Raw genomic sequence first — 19,744 nt, 5'->3', positions numbered from 1 at the left:
TTATGTGAAATTGATATAGGCAGTGGATAAAACTCCATTTAGTTAATGTCATCATATATCAGTGGAGAGTGGATAATAATTCCTTAAAGGAAACTATTACTCACTACAGTCACCTACTGAATAAAGGTGATTGGCAGATAATACAATTCCGAATTATAATATAAACTGTAAAACAATAAAACCCAATACATTAAGAATGTCTATTGAATTAGAACATATCACGTGTTACAGTACAAATTCATTCTTATTTTTACATTTGTATTTGTTTCCTTATATAATCTCTTGCTGTTCTCTTTATTTTTTCCTGCTTGTTTAATTTATTGTTTGCAATCTTGGATTTGTATTATATCACTCTGTTCATCAAACTATTGAAAAATTGGGATGGGTGTGAGAGGCAGATAAAGGACAGAACTTGTCATTTTCCAGTTGTGCCAAAACGTTTGATGTTTGAACGGGGCACTCTGGGTTTGAATGCTGACCAATAATGATCTAGAAAGTAACTTGGTTCAAAGAAAAGTATACCTCTAATGCTGTGCTTTTGTATGAACTTGAGGTGAGGAGTGTAGAGTTACCACAATCAACTCCATGACTAAGTCTTCCTTTCAAACCTTTTGTAATGAAAATGTTGCTGTTCTGAAGATATTTCTTTGCCGAATTTTATTGGAGTTTAGAATGGGTAAACCACAATTTCACATTACGCAGCGTTACATGGTTGAGTCATTTCAACTGCACAATCGGAGCAGCAAGTTAACCCTATAATCGTCAATACACAGTCTCCTTAGCTAAGAAAAATTATTTATATCATCATCAACATTTATTTATATAGCGCCAGCAGATTCTGTAGCGCTTTAGAATTGGGGTTTAAAGGCAAGTCTTGCCTTTAAACTTATTGCCGTTTTAAATCATGCCACAAAGTCACCAAATATAGGTGATTTGCTAAAATTGGTTATTAATACATTTACCGCCTGGGCTTTATTTTGTGTTTTTAAAATGTGTTACAGGAGTGTCTCTTTTGTTTAGACTGGATAATCTGTTTCTACAGATCACGTTTTGCAGACCGAGCTTGGTCTATGATGTTGTCAACAAAGACTACATCCTGTGAGAACTTGAGCTCTCATTCCACAAGTCACCTTGTTGTTCGATAAATGTAGTTTCTTCCCTGGGGAACCAATACACTTCATACAACTTTGATAAAGCAAAGCTGTTTGTGGAGCCATGAATTCCTTTGTCATAGTTATCTTTTTTTGGGCCACCATATTTTTTTTTCTTTCCATGTAAAACACAATTTTAGCTGCATCAATAAGTAAGTGCTCAATGCCAAAGAGTAACACTTGCATAGTCTCAGAGGTCTTAATGAAATCAATTTTTGCCTAGTTGATTTCTAAAAGACATAATGCATGTGTTCCTTTTTTCCTGAATTGTACATTGGAAAATTAATGAACGTATTTATGATCTCTAAAGTGCTTTTTTGCCAGATCACACATTGTGTCCCTTAGTCTAGGGAGCGTATATTTTATTATTAAACTGCCTTGTATTTGTGCCATACATTTGTGTCACTGTTCTGTCACTAATTTTAGCCAGTCAGTTCATTGCAGACTTTGGTCAAAATTTGGACAGTTGTGAAGGGATCATTAGAAAATAAACTGGAAACGACTGGAAATTAATGTTAATGCAATAAATAGTAATATTGGAGCAAAAACAGCTCAAAATGCCAAAATCTTTTACGATTTTTTGGCAACACCAGTAGAAAAGCCAAAATAGAAACTCGGTTTAGAACCGGCACTGGTTCCGAAACAGAGACGTGTGGGTCAGCACGCATCTCATATATATATATATATATTGAACAGGGGGCAAAATATCCAAAAATAGACAAGTGAGAATACATCTGACAGAATTTACAAAGGAAAAAAGTGTTTAGCTTTTCTACAGTAAACTTAACAGATCACGATCTCACTGGGTAGTGATTAATTGTTATTGCTCTGTGTGGGATCAAGTGATTAGTGGTGCTTTAATTGTATAATTTGAAACACAGCAAGAGGTTTGCTCTGCATAAACTACTGCTCAGACTGAGTGTAAAGTTCTAATCAACAGGAAGTAAATTTTGTCACTAATAAAGTGGCCATACTAAGTTCTAAAAGCTTCTCTCATCTGGTGGCAAGCCTTTGTGTATGCCTTTGGAAAGGTCAACAATGTGCATTATCGTGATTTGTGGTCAGTTTGTTGCTGAAGAATACGTCAGCAACGACATTAGATACTCATACAATGGGTTATTGGATGGTTATATCTTTGTGCTATGTGTTGGGAAGTAAGATGTACATCTGTTTACTGCAGGTCTCCATAGTTTCCATGTCAGCATCTGGCAGCAAACACTTTGCATTACCATATTTTTTTGAATTTGTAAATGTGTTTTGCCCAGATTATATGGTTGTTGTGGCTCCTTTAGGAGAATACAGTGGCTGCATCTTGACAAACGTTGGGATGTCAGCAGTGGAATTACCAGCAAGGAACAGGCAAAAGGGGGGGGTGTTATATCATGTTTAGCTTTTGAACTTTTAGGTCAATGTATCCCAGCTATGTGGACACTTATCACTCTATTTACTAACATGTTATTATTACACATCTCTAAAATCTGCAGTCTGTCAATTGTCTGATATTTCCATGGAAATGAAATCTGCACAATTTTCTTTTACACATTTCCACCATAAGTGAATAAACGACACCTGTACACTATAGTCCTTGGAACATTGCCGAAGAATCTTATTTCTATCTTTATATACCACTTGCATATCAGCTACCACACTGAGCATTGACCTGCACAATTAAGCATTACAAACCATTTTTCATATGAAGTTTCTATGTGCAACAACGCTACCCATTCTATTTTTTTAGTTGGTTAATGCCATAAGTATTTCTTAGTTCAGAATATATTAAATTGATAAGATGATTGACGTTATGCAGATTTTCTGCTGTCTTTCCAGCATTTCCCTAAATGGGTTCTAAATTTGATTTGACGCAATTTATACTACTTGCATTGTCTACCAGACAGCTAATCAACTATCATGAGACATTACCCTTTTCACATCATACTTAGGGTGGTACGTCCATTTTCACAAACCTGGCATTAGACATTGATATTTATTTCCCAATTTATAAGAATAATTTGTCTTGCATATATGAATAGATGTCTGGGTATGGACAGTAATTGTGTGTTAAATATGATTTGTATATGCAAATCTTTAACTACACTAATAACTGCTTTCCATTCTTTTTTACTTGCAGTCCTGTGTCCAGAGATCTACATCAGAGCTAATCTGCCGTTCCACTCCATCACTGAAAGCTTTAAATCTGACTCCACCAATTGCTACTGGCGCTTTTTTAATTTTTGATGGCCTGACATCTGCTACCTTTGATTTCACTTTTGTAAAGAACCCCGTATTTAAAACGTTAGAAAAAACTTTAGTGATTTCAATGGGAAACAAAACCACCCTAGAAATTAAGGTATGTTTTAAAATTCACCTGTTACCTTTTTATCTGAATGTTTTTTTAAAAATGTACTACTTATCATGCTTATTATTTGTTGCAGAAATCTTCACTTTGTAATTTATTTACCTGTAAATTGTCCATGTCATCTTGGAATGTCCTCCGTAATACCAGTGGCTCCTGCATGCCAATGAGAAAGAGGAGACAAAATCATCTGATGTTTATTAGTTGTTTTCTATTTTTTAACACACATGTATCTACAGCCTTATTCAATGCTTTAAAAGCACCAATGCACTTATATGTGGCCATGACAAGTCCAGGTTAGAAGGCACTGTAACAATAGAGTTCTGTTCTGATAGATCCATACATTGGAGCTCATGTATGACATAAGATATACATTTTCAGACAGCGCATGCACATAAAAATTATATACGTCTGCACATAGTTTTTTGCAAGTCATTGACTTGAGTCTCCTTATGCTGGAGATGCAAAATGGGGGGAATGGGAGAAAAAGTATAGACCTAATATAGTAAGGGCATGTTTACATGAATGTAACTCAACTAGATGTGGACACAAACGCAGATATACCTGTCAGGAGGCATATATCTTGTGGGTGTTGGAGGGCTGATATGCACTGATGATGACTATCCACAGTACTGTCTGGCCATTTCTGATTGGCTAATTGGCCCTTCCAGCTAATAGTACTTAATTAGCATTGCTGCTTTATTAAGAAATAGAATATCTCTATTGGATTTTTAAATGGGAAAACAACAGATGTTTATATTTAATTTAACTTCATTGCGACTTGTATTAATATCTGTATAATAACACTTGTATAAATACGGTAATAAAACATTTGCGTTTACTACTAACCCTGTCAAGCCGCATCTTTATGCTATCCCTACACTATTGGTAAGGAGGGGGGTGGGCGTAAGTATTCACAATTTCTACGCCTGGCACAAATGCTATTAGTTTTGAGTTGGACACAACTTGACATGAGTCCAACTGAAAATATGCACATAAATTAAATAATAAATATATTTTTAGGTGCATACAACTCTATATGAGCCCAATAGTGGAAAAATTTCTGGAGTTAAATAATTAAAATCATACAAATATATCTGTACAGATGGTGCACTGTTGCATCTGCTTCTTAGGGAGAGATACAATTGCTGGCGTAGTAACCCGCGGACATCATTGCAATGTCTGGTTGTGCACACTGCCATTACGGTAGGAATAGGAATCATCGCGGCAAATTGAATCTCCCCTTAGTGGTAGAAATCAGGAGGTTTTCATACAACTGTAAACAAATAGAACTGTTTTAAATACTTATCCAAATAAAAATAATTTAATACATTTATGAAACCTTATACACAGGTAATTGTGCAGTAAGGTACTGTATGCATAGAGCCCAATAAGTACTTGGTTTAATTTAGTAATTGCACTAGCCTGTAATGATTGATATGTGATTTTATGCACAGTTACCGCTGCACCAGTTTCCTTAAATGTCTCCCAACTGCTAAAAAATACATCACCCCCCAATTAATAGACCTGCAGTTTGGAAGATGAATACTGCTGCTAGTATGGATACTCCTGGAGAAATTTGAACGTGACCTCCAGACAGTAAAGGGTTGTTAGCCCACTATAAGAAATATTTGTGACCTATACATGTTGCAATGGTTCAGCCGGCTGTTTGTAGAGGACTAGTGTACAATAACTTTCTTCCATAATCGACCCCACTTTCCTCGATACTTATGGAACATTTTTAGTGTGCATTTAATTTTTGCTTTCCATAACTAGTTTTGATCATGTTGATTTCAGGGAGATCATATTGATTCAGAAGCTGTTAAAGGTGATGTACTAAAAGTCGGTAACAAGAGCTGTGAAATTATTCAATCCAAATCAGATTTTGTCTCCTGTGCTATTTCAAATGACTTGATGAAATCCAACAGTGAGTTAAAAATCGAGGTAAGATCTGTGCTCATTATACTTCAGTGCATCACCTGGGGGACAACAAACATTACGTCTAAAACTTATCATCTATGCATACATTTGTTTATACATTATCAATGAAGGTCAGACCGTACTTTTGTAATAATTATTTTGCAGTACACTGTTAGTGGAACAGACAATTTTATACAGTTAATTAAATTTTCAAAATGACTACCAAAAATCATAAATAATTCAGCTGCACACCTGCTATGAATTGCCAACATTTATCATTTGCAACCAGTGTAAGGCTCAACCGCAATTAATTGAAGGAGCTGTACAAGACAGGTGCAGTCCTGACTGTGATGACCTCCCACTAAGCACACAAATAGAATCAAAATGTGGCAAATGCATCCATGCAGTGTATTGTGACAGTTTTCATGGGGGGAATGATAGTACAATTTTGCTGCCTCTCTGCAATATATAGGTTACCAGATCAAACATTTATAGTCAGGCTGAGAGACACATGCTGTAAGGCTCCATTGGAATTACTTCAATTGTTACTACTGGTATTGGATACAAATGCACTAGAGATGGCTTTATAAAACTGTCGCTGGTGGAATTTGGTCATAAAGTCCTAAATCATTCACACCATGCAGTAGAATGTAGTGATGCTCGTTACCCAAGCTCTATTCATAGAGTAAAGAATACATGCAGTGGGAATATACACATATAAATCAAAGAGTATATCACCGGAGCTTTACTTGTGCGCTAAATGCCCTGTTCTACATCTCAACAAATGTGAACTTATATTAAAAGTATATTGAAGTTTGTATGCAAATGTATAAAATATATATATATATATATATATATTATTTATGAGGTGCCATAAAGGGTCTGCAGCGCCGTACATAGAGCAAGGGACAACAGTGCAGGGTAACAGTACACGGCATACAAGCATTACAAAGTGCAATAAGTAAAAGGTGCACATTAGGTGCAAACAGTTCAAATCTACAAACTCAATAGAGAGCAGGTGCAAATGCAAAGAGGTAAAAGTGACTACCAGTGCACAGATAGAGTGGGAAGGGAGGCAGGGGAGGGCTAGCAAATTTTAGACTTAATTCAGTGGCAGGCGCGGGCTGGCAGGTTGCAGCCCGGGGGGCGCACAAGTGGCCGCAATGACGCGACTGCATCGCGTGTCACGTGATGCGGCCGCCTGTGCGCTGACGCGGCCGCTTCGTGTGACAAGTGATGTGGCCGCCGGGTTAAATTAAGATATTACTCCATCCACGGGGGGGTCGGGGGACGGACGGACGGCCCGAACAGCCGTTAGACTGAGCAACCCGGGGGCCCGCTGCACCCCTGCCCCCCGCTCCAGCCTGCCCCTGTTCAGTGGCCTATTGTAAAGGGAAAAAATGCAGGTAGCCCATTGACCCAGGGGCAGATGCCCCCCTGACCTCCAGTAGGGCAGTGTTAGATGGGGGAAGGATAGGCTAATATATATATATATATACATGCACTCACACACACATGCTGGGATGTTATTTTATTAGTTAATGCATGTGCCATACCTGTGTAGAAGCCCTTAATTTCAGTATTTGTAGTACCTTGTTCACTCAAGTTGTTCTATTATTTTGTCCAGAAGAGATGGACAAGAAATGAGTTAGGCAGTGAAATACGGCATAGACATCATGAGACAAGTGTTTTTCTTCTACATGTATTGAACTTTTACACCTTAATAGACTTAAGACTTAAAACAACTCAAGTATATGATAAAAATATTGACCAGAGTGAAAGAGCTTTATAGAGCTATTAATATGGGTTTGTAAATAATTCATGGCATGTTACATTTCAAGAAGGTAGAGCTGAGGTTGGTCTAATGTCGGTTCTGTACAATGACCATGAAAACGAAAGCAATGGTACAAAAGCATGGTTACCAGCATACACATTTAGTGAATGTAGGAAAAGTATACAACATTGACAGCAGCAGACACCACGAAAAGTAGAATCCAGATGCAATCAGTTTAAAATAAGAGCAAATTCAACAAACACATTTACAAAATATGAAAGCCCTAAATATTAAGGACAGGAATAAGACTAATAAATGAAACAATAATTTAAGACCGAGCTCAGTCTATGAGTGCTGATTTCTATTTTTATTGTTTCATTTTGAAAGTGTGGAGGTGAGTGTTGTACCTCTATTACCCAGCAGCTAGAGGGTACTATATAAAGTTATATTTACATTTTTTCATTAATTATTACCCATCTCATTAAGTTTTTTCTTTAGGAATAATACTAATACCTTCTTAAACCATTAAACCCAGGGGCAGGCTGGGCTGGGGGGCATCTGCCCCCTGGGCTGGTCCCATATTGGGCTACCTTGGGCTGGGTCACTGGACAGCCTGCATTTTGTTCCATTAAACTAGGCTGCTGAGTCAGGTCATGCCCCCTGGGCTAAAATTTGTCAGCCGTCCCCTGACTAAACCCCACACTAAATAAGTTGCACTGTCCTAATGCATTTGTTTCATGTTTATTTGGAAAATGTTGCTGCTTGCAGAACAAATATGCAAAATATTAACAGGAACTTTCACTTACTTCAATTTGCACAACTCAAGTATCTTTACACAACTTTTCAAATATACTTTTAAGGTGTTCTTTTTGTTGTATATGTAATTCATCCTACTAAGTACTTTTGTTTGTTGTTGTCCCAGAACGGTAACACACTGATACTAGAGATCCCAGAGAAATGACACACTGACACTTGGGATCCCAGAACAATGACACACTGACACTTGGGATCCCAGAACAGTAACACACTGATACTAGAGATCCCAGAGCAATGGCACACTGACACTTGGGATCCCAGAACAATGGCACACTGACACTTGGGATCCCAGAACAGTAACACACTGATACTAGAGATCCCAGAGAAATGACACACTGACACTTGGGATCCCAGAACAATGACACACTGACACTAGAGATCCCAGAGCAATGACACACTGACACTTGGGATCCCAGAACAATGGCACACTGATACTAGAGATCCCAGAGAAATGACACACTGACACTTGGGATCCCAGAACAATGGCACACTGACACTTGGGATCCCAGAACAGTAACACACTGATATTAGAGATCCCAGAGAAATGACACACTGACACTTGGGATCCCAGAACAATGGCACACTGATACTAGAGATCCCAGAGCAATGACACTCTGACACTTGGGATCCCAGAACAATGACACACTGATACTAGAGATCCCAGAGCAATGACACTCTGACACTTGGGATCCCAGAACAATGACACACTGACACTTGGGATTCCAGAACAATAACACACTGACACTTGGGATCCCAGAACAATGACACACTGACACTTGGGATCCCAGAACAATGGCACACTGACACTTTGGATCCCAGAACAGTAACACACTGATACTAGAGATCCCAGAGCAATGACACACTGACACTTGGGATCCCAGAACAATGGCACACTGACACTTGGGATCCCAGAACAATGGCACACTGACACTTGGGATCCCAGAACAATGGCACACTGACACTTGGGATCCCAGAACAATGGCACACTGACACTTAGGATCCCAGCTAAGAAAATCAATGACCGTTAACATATAAGGCTGTAAAATAATAATATGTTGTCTGAGCCTTAAGAGTACATATATTTAATAGTCATTGTAAAAAATGTAAAAAAGTATTCTTTGTCTTTTTCACTGTTTAAATTTAAGCTCCGGCAGGAAGCCTCCTCGATTGTCATTGGCAAAGTGATGGTTCAACAAAATCAGATGTATACTGGAATATTAATTGGAGCTTTGTCTTGCATGATACTACTTTTTATCGTACTGGGAATTTTTATATGTTTGAAAAAAAGGAAACAACTCAAAGGTAATTTAAAAATAAATATATATATATATATATATATATATATATATATCTCATGTGTATATATATATATATATATATATATATATATATATATATATATATATATACAGCCACAACATTAAACCACTGACAAGTGAAATTAATAACATTGAGTATCTCATTCCAATAGCACCTGTCAATGTGTGGAATATATTGGTTAATGTGTTGGAGGCAGGAAAAGTGGCCAAGTGTAAGGGTCTGAGCAACTTTGACAAGGGACAAATTGTGATGGATTAGATGACTGGGTCAGAATATCTCTAAAACAGCAGGTCTTGTGGGGTGTTCCAGGTATGCAGTGGATTGTACCTAGCAAGTAAGCTAAGGAAGGACAACTAGCGACAGGATCATAGGCGCCCAAGGCTCATTGATGTGCGTGGGGAGCAAAGACTAGCCGGTCTGGTCCAATCCAACAGAAGAGCTACTGTAGCACAAATTTCTGAAAAAGGTTAATACTGTCTATGATAGAAAGGTGTCAGAACACACAGTGCATCACAGCTTGCTGAATATAGGGCTGGTTAGAGTGCCCATACTGACCCCTGGCCACTGCCCGAAAGAGCTTACAATGGACATGTGAGCGCCAGAACTGGACCATGGAGCAATGGAAAAAGGTGGTCTGGTCTAATGAATCACGTATTCTTTTACATCACGGGGACAATCCAGGTGCATTTGCGTTGTTTACCTGGGGAAGAGATGGAACTAGGATGCACTGTGGGTGGAAGGCAAGCTGGTGGAGTTGTGTGATGTTCTGGGTAATGCTCTGCTGGAAAACCTTAGGTCCTGGTATTCACGTGTATGTTACTTTGACTTGTACCACCTACTTAAACATTGTTGCAGACCAAGTATTGCCCTTCATGGCAACTGTATTCTGTATTCTGTTCTGTATTCTGTATTCTTCCAGCATGATAATGCTCCCTGTCACACTGCAAAAATTATTCAGGAACGGTCTGAGGAACATCACAAAGATTTCAAGGTGTTAACCTCCAAGTTCCTCAGATCTCAATCTGATTGAGCATCTGTGGGATGTGCTGGAAAAACAAGTTGGAGCCATGGAGGCCCCAGCAATTTACAGGACTTAAAGGATCTGCTGCTAACGTCTGGGTGCCAGATACCCCAGGACACCTTCAGAGGCCTTGTGGAGTCCCTGCCTCAATGGGTCACAGCTGTTTTGGCAGCACGAGGGGGACCTATACAATATGCAATAGGCAGTGGTTTTATTGTTGTGGCTAATGAGTCTGTGTCTGTGTGTGTATTTATATATATATATATTGTCTGTCTATTATAGGGTATTGTACCAGTATTTTGACAATGTTTCCTTTACAGATAAAGGTGGTGAGAGAGTGCTGTTTGATGGCAGGGTGCATACTCCTCACTTGGAAAGGCTTGTAAGTGCAAGGAGTGTTAGTCCAACAACAGAAATGCTGTCAAGTGAATCTGTAGACTACCGGGCCACATTTCCAGAAGGTAGGAGCCCTGTGTATTTTACGTTATGGTTTTATATAGTAGACACTGCTTTATTGTTGGCTTTGAGAAGGTAAAAGTAAATAACAATCATTGACTTTAATGCAACGGTGTCCTGAGTGGACATATAACCATTACAAAATAAAGATATCTTCATGGGTAGCAACAGAATTCATGAAAAATGGGAGTACCTCTTTTACTCTTCACTCAACAAGAAAAAAATATAAAGCATATAGGGCTATGTGGCTGGATCACTTATAAATAACTTATTGTATAAATTTATTTAAATTAGTGGTGCAGGCACCATTTTATATCATTGTAATAGTACTGATTTTGATATTATTTCTGTCATAGAAATTTACTGATTTCTGATGCAATAGACATATGTGTGGAGGAAATGTGTTTTCTACACTGTCTGAAGGCAAGTAATCTCATGTTAATTAGACCTTTTCTTCTCAGTGACCAACATATCCTTTAGCCTGAAGGCACAAGAGGGGGTAATTAGACTACCTGTTAGGCTTCCTATCTCTGTAAGACTCAAGATGCACGTAATTCAGGAAATCACAGATTGATGTGAGTTTTGTAAGTTAAATTGCATGAAATGCAAGATTAGAGAATATTATATCCTGATGGTAAACATTCAATGCAAAATCTAAGACGTTATGATAGGCTAGGGCTCAAAAACTGTATGAAAAGAGTACTGCTTGACCATCTAATGTATCATTCCATCTGTAACTCTGGAACAATCGCTAGTACCTAAAATTAGTTTGTAAAAGTCCTTGTCATGGCTCTTGAGCAATAAAACATTATTGCTTGAAAATTCTGTCTGTGACTATTACCTGTGTATCCTAAAGCGGTGGTAGTCACTTTAACGATGCTATAAACACCGACAGTGTTTATAGCGACATAAATAATCCGAATTAAAATACAGCGACATGTGAAAAACACAACTTACGTATACACAGACTCAGCACAGTTCCGATGTGAGGAGAGCCTGACACTTTAAAATGACATCACTTTGAACCGCGACTTGCATATTTAAAGAGGCAATGCAACAGACCTGACGCACGATCATGTAATGTAAGTATGAACTTTACCGTAGCAGTGTTAGTGTTAGGATTAGCGTTAGGGTTAGGATTAAAGTTCATACTTACATTACATGATCGTACACCGGGTCCGTTGCATTGTCGCTTTAGATATGCAAGTCGCTGTTCAAAGTGGAGTTATTTTAAAGTGTCGGGCTCTCCTCACATCGGAATTGTGCTGAGTCTGTGTATATGTAAGTCTGTGTTTTTCACATGTCGCTGTGTTTTCATTCATGTCGCTGTAAACACTGTCGGTGTTTACAGCATCGTAAATACGTACTACACCCAACAGATAAGAGCTTATACTCTAATCCGTTCCCCGACTGTCCTGTGTTGAACCCAACATCTCTGTGTCAACCCTATGCCCGCTACCCAGCAGTCCTGATCCATAGTAAGCGGTCAGGAGGTACTAGCCAGCCCACAGCAAAGAAGCATTGCAGCTGCTATACCAGCTACCCCAGAAGTAAGCGGTTCTGGGCACTGCACTGGCATCCAATGGTGGCAGCCGAATTCTCCTACAACTATTGCGCAGTTGGCATTCGCAGTCAGCGAGCGCCTGGTGGCAAGGTGACACTAGTAAGAGTGGTCAGTAACAGTCGGTTACTGATGGTGAGAAGGAAATCCAGATAACCTTTGCAGGAAGAACATCCCTCCTTTCCTCTTTCCCCTACAGACGAGGTGGCGAAGTAAGCCCATCAAGTCACAGTTTACATTTAGAGTTGGATGTATGTCCAACTTTCAAGCAAAAAAATATGCTTTGTTTTACTGTGCATGCAAATTTCACTCAACTGTATATAAGCCCCATATTGCTTACAACGTCAATATTTATATGTGCTTTGAACCTGATACTGTATGAATGAACCTTGGTGCAATTGGTTATTAATGCCCACATCCAACGTTCCAAGAAAGCTCAGTGTAGTAAAACCATTTCACCAAGTCTCTGTTGATAATAACTCTCCTTGCCCATTGAAGGGGCATGCTCTATATGAGGGTAAGTTTATAGCACCCACTGAAACTGCTGTGTTATCAGTACATCAGAAGATTTGAATTTCACAGTTCAAATATCTACACTTTCAATACATTAGATACACTTTACTAGAGAATGTATATATAACCAATACTTTCTCATAAGCACTTACTGTAATTTGCAAATAAAAAAATATGCGTCTGTTACATTTCAATATAAAAATGAACAACAACAGTTGAATTAAACCTTAGAACCTTTGACACCCCGCCCCCCCCTCCCCCATCTAGCAGGATAGTGCCTGGGAGGGTAGGGGTGTCATCCAAAAAATATGTACCAACATGGCGCCTCAGTGATAGTTGATTTTCCTCTCTCACCTGAGTTTCTGTGTTTTCCATCTTGATGTTCATGACCACCACTGTTTTATGCATAACTCCACTTAAAATTCATGTTGGTGTCAGTCTTGTCACACTTGGTGCTAATTACTCTGTTTTTGAAGTTGGTGACTCCACCATGAATCATACTATTGTTTCGTCATGATTCATGTTTGCACAATATTATGTACAATATACCAGCTGTCAACAACTCTCTCTCCTTATCCATTTCACATGCATGACAGTCAGTCTTACTCAACCACCTTTGACAATGGAACTTTTGCTATTTATATGGGATGCACATAAGTGTTCCCTTTAAAATTTCACATTGCATTGTACACTGAAAAAATGTTAATAACTAGACTAATTTCCGTATGTAAAATAACAGGCCAATGCCAAGGGGTGACAGAGGAGCCAGTTGCGTTTATGTTAGGGAGTAAGAAGAAGGCATCACATGAGTAAAACCCAATCTTTATAAGAACAAATGTTCAAACCAAACAGCATACATATACATTGAGAGAAAGGCTATACATATACATATACATTGAGAGAAAGGCTCAAACGGTAACAAGATTCACTTAGCATTTTATTCAGAGTACAATCTCCATTAGGATTATCACATAAAATGTAGTGTGTGGACACATGTAATTTTGTATTTTCAGTCTTATGGAATGTATACACATACATAGGCAAACCGAGGGGGGGGGGGGTTTCTAGTGCCTGGAAACCCCCTCCAAGCCTGGGGCTCTGTATAATTGAGGTTGCTGGACCCTGCTCCTACTTCACACAGCTCTGCTTGAAAAGGGAGAGCTGCGTGCACCTAACAGTAATGCAGGCAGCATTGCCCATGTATATTATGGGGATAGGAAGAGTTGGAGAGCAGCCAAGCACTATCTAAAATTATAGCCACGCCGACATGCATGCTGGTCACGCTTACTAGTGGCGTGGTGTGGAAACCCCCCTCTACAAATCCTGCGTTTGCCCCTGACATATATATTTGTGTGTGTGTGTTTTACTATGATGAAGAGTTCAAGGTATTTTCCTAATAATGACATTAAGTGAGGCTGATGCTTAATGGAAAAAAGTTTGTGCTTTTTAAAAAAGCAAGAACTACAATGCTTCCTGTAAAAGATACATTAATCCGCTGAGTGAAAGAGAAGCCGGACGAGGATTGCTGTGTCCCACATGCAGTGCAGTATAAAGACTGTTTAAGATTAGTTCATTAGATTGTCTAGTACTGTTCCATCTGCTGATCAGATAACAAATAATATGTGTATGAAATAAGTATTTTTCTTCTCTATTTGCTTCTCTGCATGCCTGATAAGAGAAGGACTTTGAACGAAACTCCCATTTCTAGAACGGCAGGATATGAATCACCTCCTGGCATTTCCTTGATTCATATTTGCTCGATTTCTCCGTTGAACACACATACTTGCAGATACAGATTACCATTTATTCTATTTCTATCATGACCATTAACCTCCTTTGAGTTAATGCATACATGTATGACAGTTTTAACCCCTTGCATATCACAATTCATACTTCTGCATGACTATAACTGAGTATATTTCAATCAATAACTGTCAACGAGCAACAACATGAATGTCTTAAATGTTGGGATGAATTATTTTCTTTTACAAATTTATCTTGAAGGTATTTTTTAATAGTTATATGATTATCAACATTCTTTCCTTTCTTCTTACTGAAAATCCTTTTCTAAACTTGATCCCACTCCTCCCTTATGACATTGGTTATCAGCTCAAGTTTTCTCTAACTTTGAATTCTCAGCCTTGCAGTACAATAAACCTTAGGAACACGATATAACGGTTGGGGGTGAGGTTTTACTAGTAAGAGCTGCTCACTATCAATATAATGCCATGGGTGCTTCTTAGCTGCTGGGTACTGAATGAGTTCTGCAGTGGTTAGGAACATGCCAAGTGCTACAAATAGGCATGTGTGAGCATGAAACAGGAAGGGGTGATCACATAGAGCAGAGCTGCCAAGTATTTAGATGTAATGAGACATATTTCAACCTGATCACCGCAGGATCAGGTTGAAATAATATGAGTCACATTAGCCCTTCGCCCTGACACACAAAAGTGAAACTGTCATAGTACAGGGGGTGCAGCTGATACGGGGCCCACCACCCTGTGAAAAGTACATGTGCATATACTTTTTCTCCCTTGAGCAGTACATAGGGGCCCTTACAAATGCTAGGGGGCCCGCAAATGTCAAGCTGCCAAAACAACTCATCCCTCAATTTTTCTTCATCCTGCTACAGGATTACCTCCTCTTTGCTGATCACCAAATGTAATGAACTTATTAAAGCTGCCCTCTTAAATTGCTGATGTTTAAATACTTCTTTGACTCCCATACTGTCATAAAGCAAGTTAGAGGACAGTATGTGGGTGTCACCTATGTGTGTTCTGCTCATTTGAACTCATTACATTTCTGTCCACCACTCACATTTGTGTGCCAAGACACACAAATGTGCATCCAAGTGCAGCCTATTTAAAAAGCTTTGGACTCAGTCCATTCAACTGCCATTTGGTAACTTCATTATCAGTCTCAGTCCATCTATTTTCCAGCTACCACGAGCTTACACTCTGCGACATTTATCACACAATATGGAAAAAAAGGCAAAATGCCACAAATGCCCACCCCCCCTTGTACCCAAAGTCTAGCATGTGTGTGGGGGGAGGGGGTGTATGACAGAAACCAAATGTCGGTCTGCTTACACTTTTTGGGCATTTAAACTGTTAGGAGGCACAATATCTGCATGAAAGGCTTGAATGGCTTTTACAAAGTGTTTCATTTATTTTTATGTGACTTTTTGTGACTTTTATAGATCAGTTTCCAAATTCATCACACAGTGGATCATGCCGACCAGCTCAGTACCCTCTTCGAGACCTCTCTCCTATTTTGTCAAGTGGAGATTCAGACATTTCCAGCCCACTGTTACAGACGTTTGTCCATATCGACCTAAGTGCCTTAAGTGCAGACCTGGTGAAAGAAGTAGAGCACATGGTTATCGGGGTGGATCATCTCCTAGTGCACTTTAATAAAGTCATAGGAAGAGGTAAGCATTTTCTTTGTGATTATCTTATTCTAAATATTACTTTATATACACATTACATTCTTCTTAAAACCAACTCTGAAAACTCCCTTTAACTAACACATTTGTTCTCTGGCCATCAAGTATAAATACTTTCCATGTAATGAAGGAGAAACAGGCAGATAACAAACTTACGAACTATAAACACGTTGATGCAGCTTTTTGTTTACAATTACCTTAGATGGCCTATTTTACTACTTTCCCATTTAATGAATAATACATTTTAAGGCTAGTAAAAATGACAGTTTTTATATTGATTGTAATTCAACCATTTGTGGAAAATGTCCTAATCTGATGTACTTGAGAATTTGTACTAATGCATTTAACCTTTATCAATTTTATATACTTCTGTCTGCATTACAGAAATCTAGTGTGAAACCTGTACTAATGTTATTACAATTTATTTCTGAATACAGCTGTAAAAAAAAATTGGACATTGGTGTTTTATTTCAGGACACTTTGGATGCGTGTATCATGGTACACTTTTAGATACTGATGGGAAGAAAATACACTGTGCAGTGAAATCTTTAAATAGTAAGTAAAAAGGAGAGGAAATATTAGCTGCCTGTATGTATAATGTGGGAAAAAATCTATTACATTACTGTTACCAGGGCCGCCTTCAGAAAAAATCGGGCCCAGTACGGGCCCCCCCCCCCCATGAGCGCCCCCCCATGAGCAACACATACTTACCTGGGGCCTGCCGCTGGTCTCCGCTATTCTGTCTTCAGCCTGGCTGTCACCGTGACAGCCAGGCACCAGGATCCCATCGCAGGGGTGGAGGATTCATTCCCCCTGCGATCATGTGATCTGTCACAGGCAGGTAAGTCTTTGCTGAGCTGTTGTACCGGGCCCCCTGGTGAGCCCGGGCCCGGTACAACAGTACCCCCGTACCCCCCTGATGGCGGCCCTGACTGTTACACATAGAAGTTCCATGTGTTTGTCATTGACACACTGGTCCTTGTAACCTTCTTGCATTTATGTAATAAAGGCTATGAATAAAATGTGTAATGATAGATACTAGCCAACGTGTGCATGTAATAATATATTTATTGTATGCAGCAGACTATACTGCCAGCATGTTTGATTTATATGGTGTATCTTCAATGTCCTCATCCTTACTGACTGTCCTATACTACAATCATGAGTTTATTACACCCAACTGATTTCAGTACTTGATTTGAAATCACCAACGATGGAGTTAATTGAGCAATAGTCTTTATAGTTTTACACAACAACTTAAAATACACTATTGTGTCATTTGATTTTACGATTGATCAATGTATAGTAAATGTAACAAATATTTTTACTGACATTGATTCGGTTAGGACACATAAGCACAATGGTGCAGCAGCTCGTTCAAATCATTTTGTGTGTTTCAGTTTCAGGGAAACAGGGTAATTCTAGATGTCGCTGGCTACAGTGTGCCAACTACATATTGTCTGTTCCTGTCGTTGCATAACAACAATATAGAAAATGTTTTACATCATACTGAGTTTTGTCTTTTACTGAACTTCAAGGGATCACAGATATTGAAGAAGTTTCACAGTTTCTCAAAGAAGGCATAATCATGAAAGACTTCAGCCATCCAAACGTCCTGTCCTTGTTAGGGATCTGCCTGCCCACAGAGGGCTCTCCGTTGGTAGTGTTGCCATTCATGAAACATGGAGATCTCAGGAACTTTATTAGAAATGAATATCATGTAAGTACACAACAATCATCACATAGGGCAGAGGTTTGGGCATCTTAGTTGCTTTGTGCCTTTAAAATAAGGTGCCACTAACACCACATTATGATTTCATATATACTAACACTCTATTAGCTATTAAAAATAATGTATTAGGTTTTGCAAAGTAGTATTACAGTTTGTACTATTTAAGCCAAGAAAATCATTAAGGAAACTATAATATTTTTTTGACAATTGGAAAATTGTATTTATTTATTTCACTCTTTAAATTAAGACGTTGCTGCTATTGATGACTTACATTTCATGTCTAAAACACTGAAGTATGTGGTCATCAGGTAATGCATGAGCACGTTCATAAAACTGTGCTTGGTGTGGCATCTTGATAAGCCCTAACGTCAAAGTCTAACCCAATTTCTTCTAATGGTAAAAATGAGCAATCATCTTTAGAGACAGGTCATGGACAGCAGCACAGGCGACGGAGTGAGACTATCAAGTATTTGTGTGCTGCCATTATTTAACTGATGTGCAAAATAATAAAATAAAATGCACCCCTTGCATTGTAACATGGTTTTGTCCTGGAGAAAACTTACTATTTTTTTTGCCTTACTTTCCTTAATGAATCAGGCCAGGGTTTTTTAACTTAGATTTTTTATTTTAATGGTAGTGAACTGGGGAGGAGTAGAAATGTTTTTCTCTTCAAGTTCATTTTTTTTAATTTTTTGCTTTATAGCAGAACCCATTGTGCCAGTCTACTGCTTGCAACACACATTTCAATCTGGTAATTTGGCATTAACTATAATATATGTCAGTGCTTTAGCTACACACATGGCGGACAGATTGTCATTCAGGCTCCAAGCAGGATGACCAGATCCCAGTGACCAATCCAATCAGATTGGATTTTGAATGCTTAGGACAGAACCATACGCTTTGCGATATTTGGACAATTTGTGAATTAATGGTAATTGCAGTAGTACAACATATTAATGTTTTGAATGTTTTATTTCAGAACCCGACAGTGAAAGATCTCATAGGATTTGGTCTGCAGGTTGCTAAGGGTATGGAATATCTTGCTAGCAAAAAGTTTGTCCACCGAGACCTGGCAGCAAGAAATTGTATGTAAGTAAAATATCAGTGATTTTGTTTCCTTTCAACTGCAAACATTTTCTGAAAGGTTATTGATGAACTGCAGTATCACCTTGTATGCTGTAGGTGATACACTGTGCTATTTTCTTTTAATAACAAAATAGCATATTGTGATATCTGCAAACTGTGGATAGGCATTAGTAAATAGAGTATGATTTAGATGTACATAGGGGTACATCCATAAGCAGGGGTCAAAGTGGAAATTTAGAAGTGGCGGTATGTAATGGGAATGTAAGTGAATGGAATTTGACAGTTTTACAATGAAAGCAGAAGGAGAAGTGGCGGTATGGCATACCACTGCATACACCCCCATGTCCACCACTGTCCATAAGGATGTCAGACAGAAAGACTCAGGATTGCAGATATACGTATTGCTATAAACACAAGATGAAGTAAAGATATTGGCTTTGACAAATAAAAATATCAATATTTTATGTCCTATACCCTTTTTCTACAAGTTCACCAGTGCTCTCCCTCTCTTAACACATTACTGGAAAATGTGTCACATTAAAAGAGACGATTGAGTACTTTCTTGTCCCCACATGCATGACAAAGGCCACTGAGTT

The 19,744-nt window shown here is 38.7% G+C and overlaps 1 protein-coding gene across 1 annotated transcript in view; it reads left to right on the top strand.

Moving 5' to 3' along the window:
- Window positions 1–19,744, top strand: part of MET (MET proto-oncogene, receptor tyrosine kinase) — a 120,241-nt gene that overhangs the window by 89,271 nt on the left and 11,226 nt on the right. Inside the window, exons 12-19 of the mRNA XM_075208984.1 lie at window positions 3,280–3,498; window positions 5,302–5,448; window positions 9,160–9,316; window positions 10,676–10,816; window positions 16,085–16,315; window positions 16,805–16,885; window positions 17,869–18,050; window positions 19,042–19,151. Of these exons, the coding sequence (XP_075065085.1) occupies window positions 3,280–3,498; window positions 5,302–5,448; window positions 9,160–9,316; window positions 10,676–10,816; window positions 16,085–16,315; window positions 16,805–16,885; window positions 17,869–18,050; window positions 19,042–19,151 (1,268 nt within the window). The remainder of the gene's footprint in view (window positions 1–3,279; window positions 3,499–5,301; window positions 5,449–9,159; window positions 9,317–10,675; window positions 10,817–16,084; window positions 16,316–16,804; window positions 16,886–17,868; window positions 18,051–19,041; window positions 19,152–19,744) is intronic.

Source organism: Mixophyes fleayi, chromosome 4, assembly GCF_038048845.1.
Source record: "Mixophyes fleayi isolate aMixFle1 chromosome 4, aMixFle1.hap1, whole genome shotgun sequence".
NCBI lineage: Eukaryota > Metazoa > Chordata > Amphibia > Anura > Limnodynastidae > Mixophyes > Mixophyes fleayi.
The sequence above is the reverse complement of the archived record's forward strand: the minus strand, read 5'-3'. Positions and strand labels throughout refer to the sequence as shown.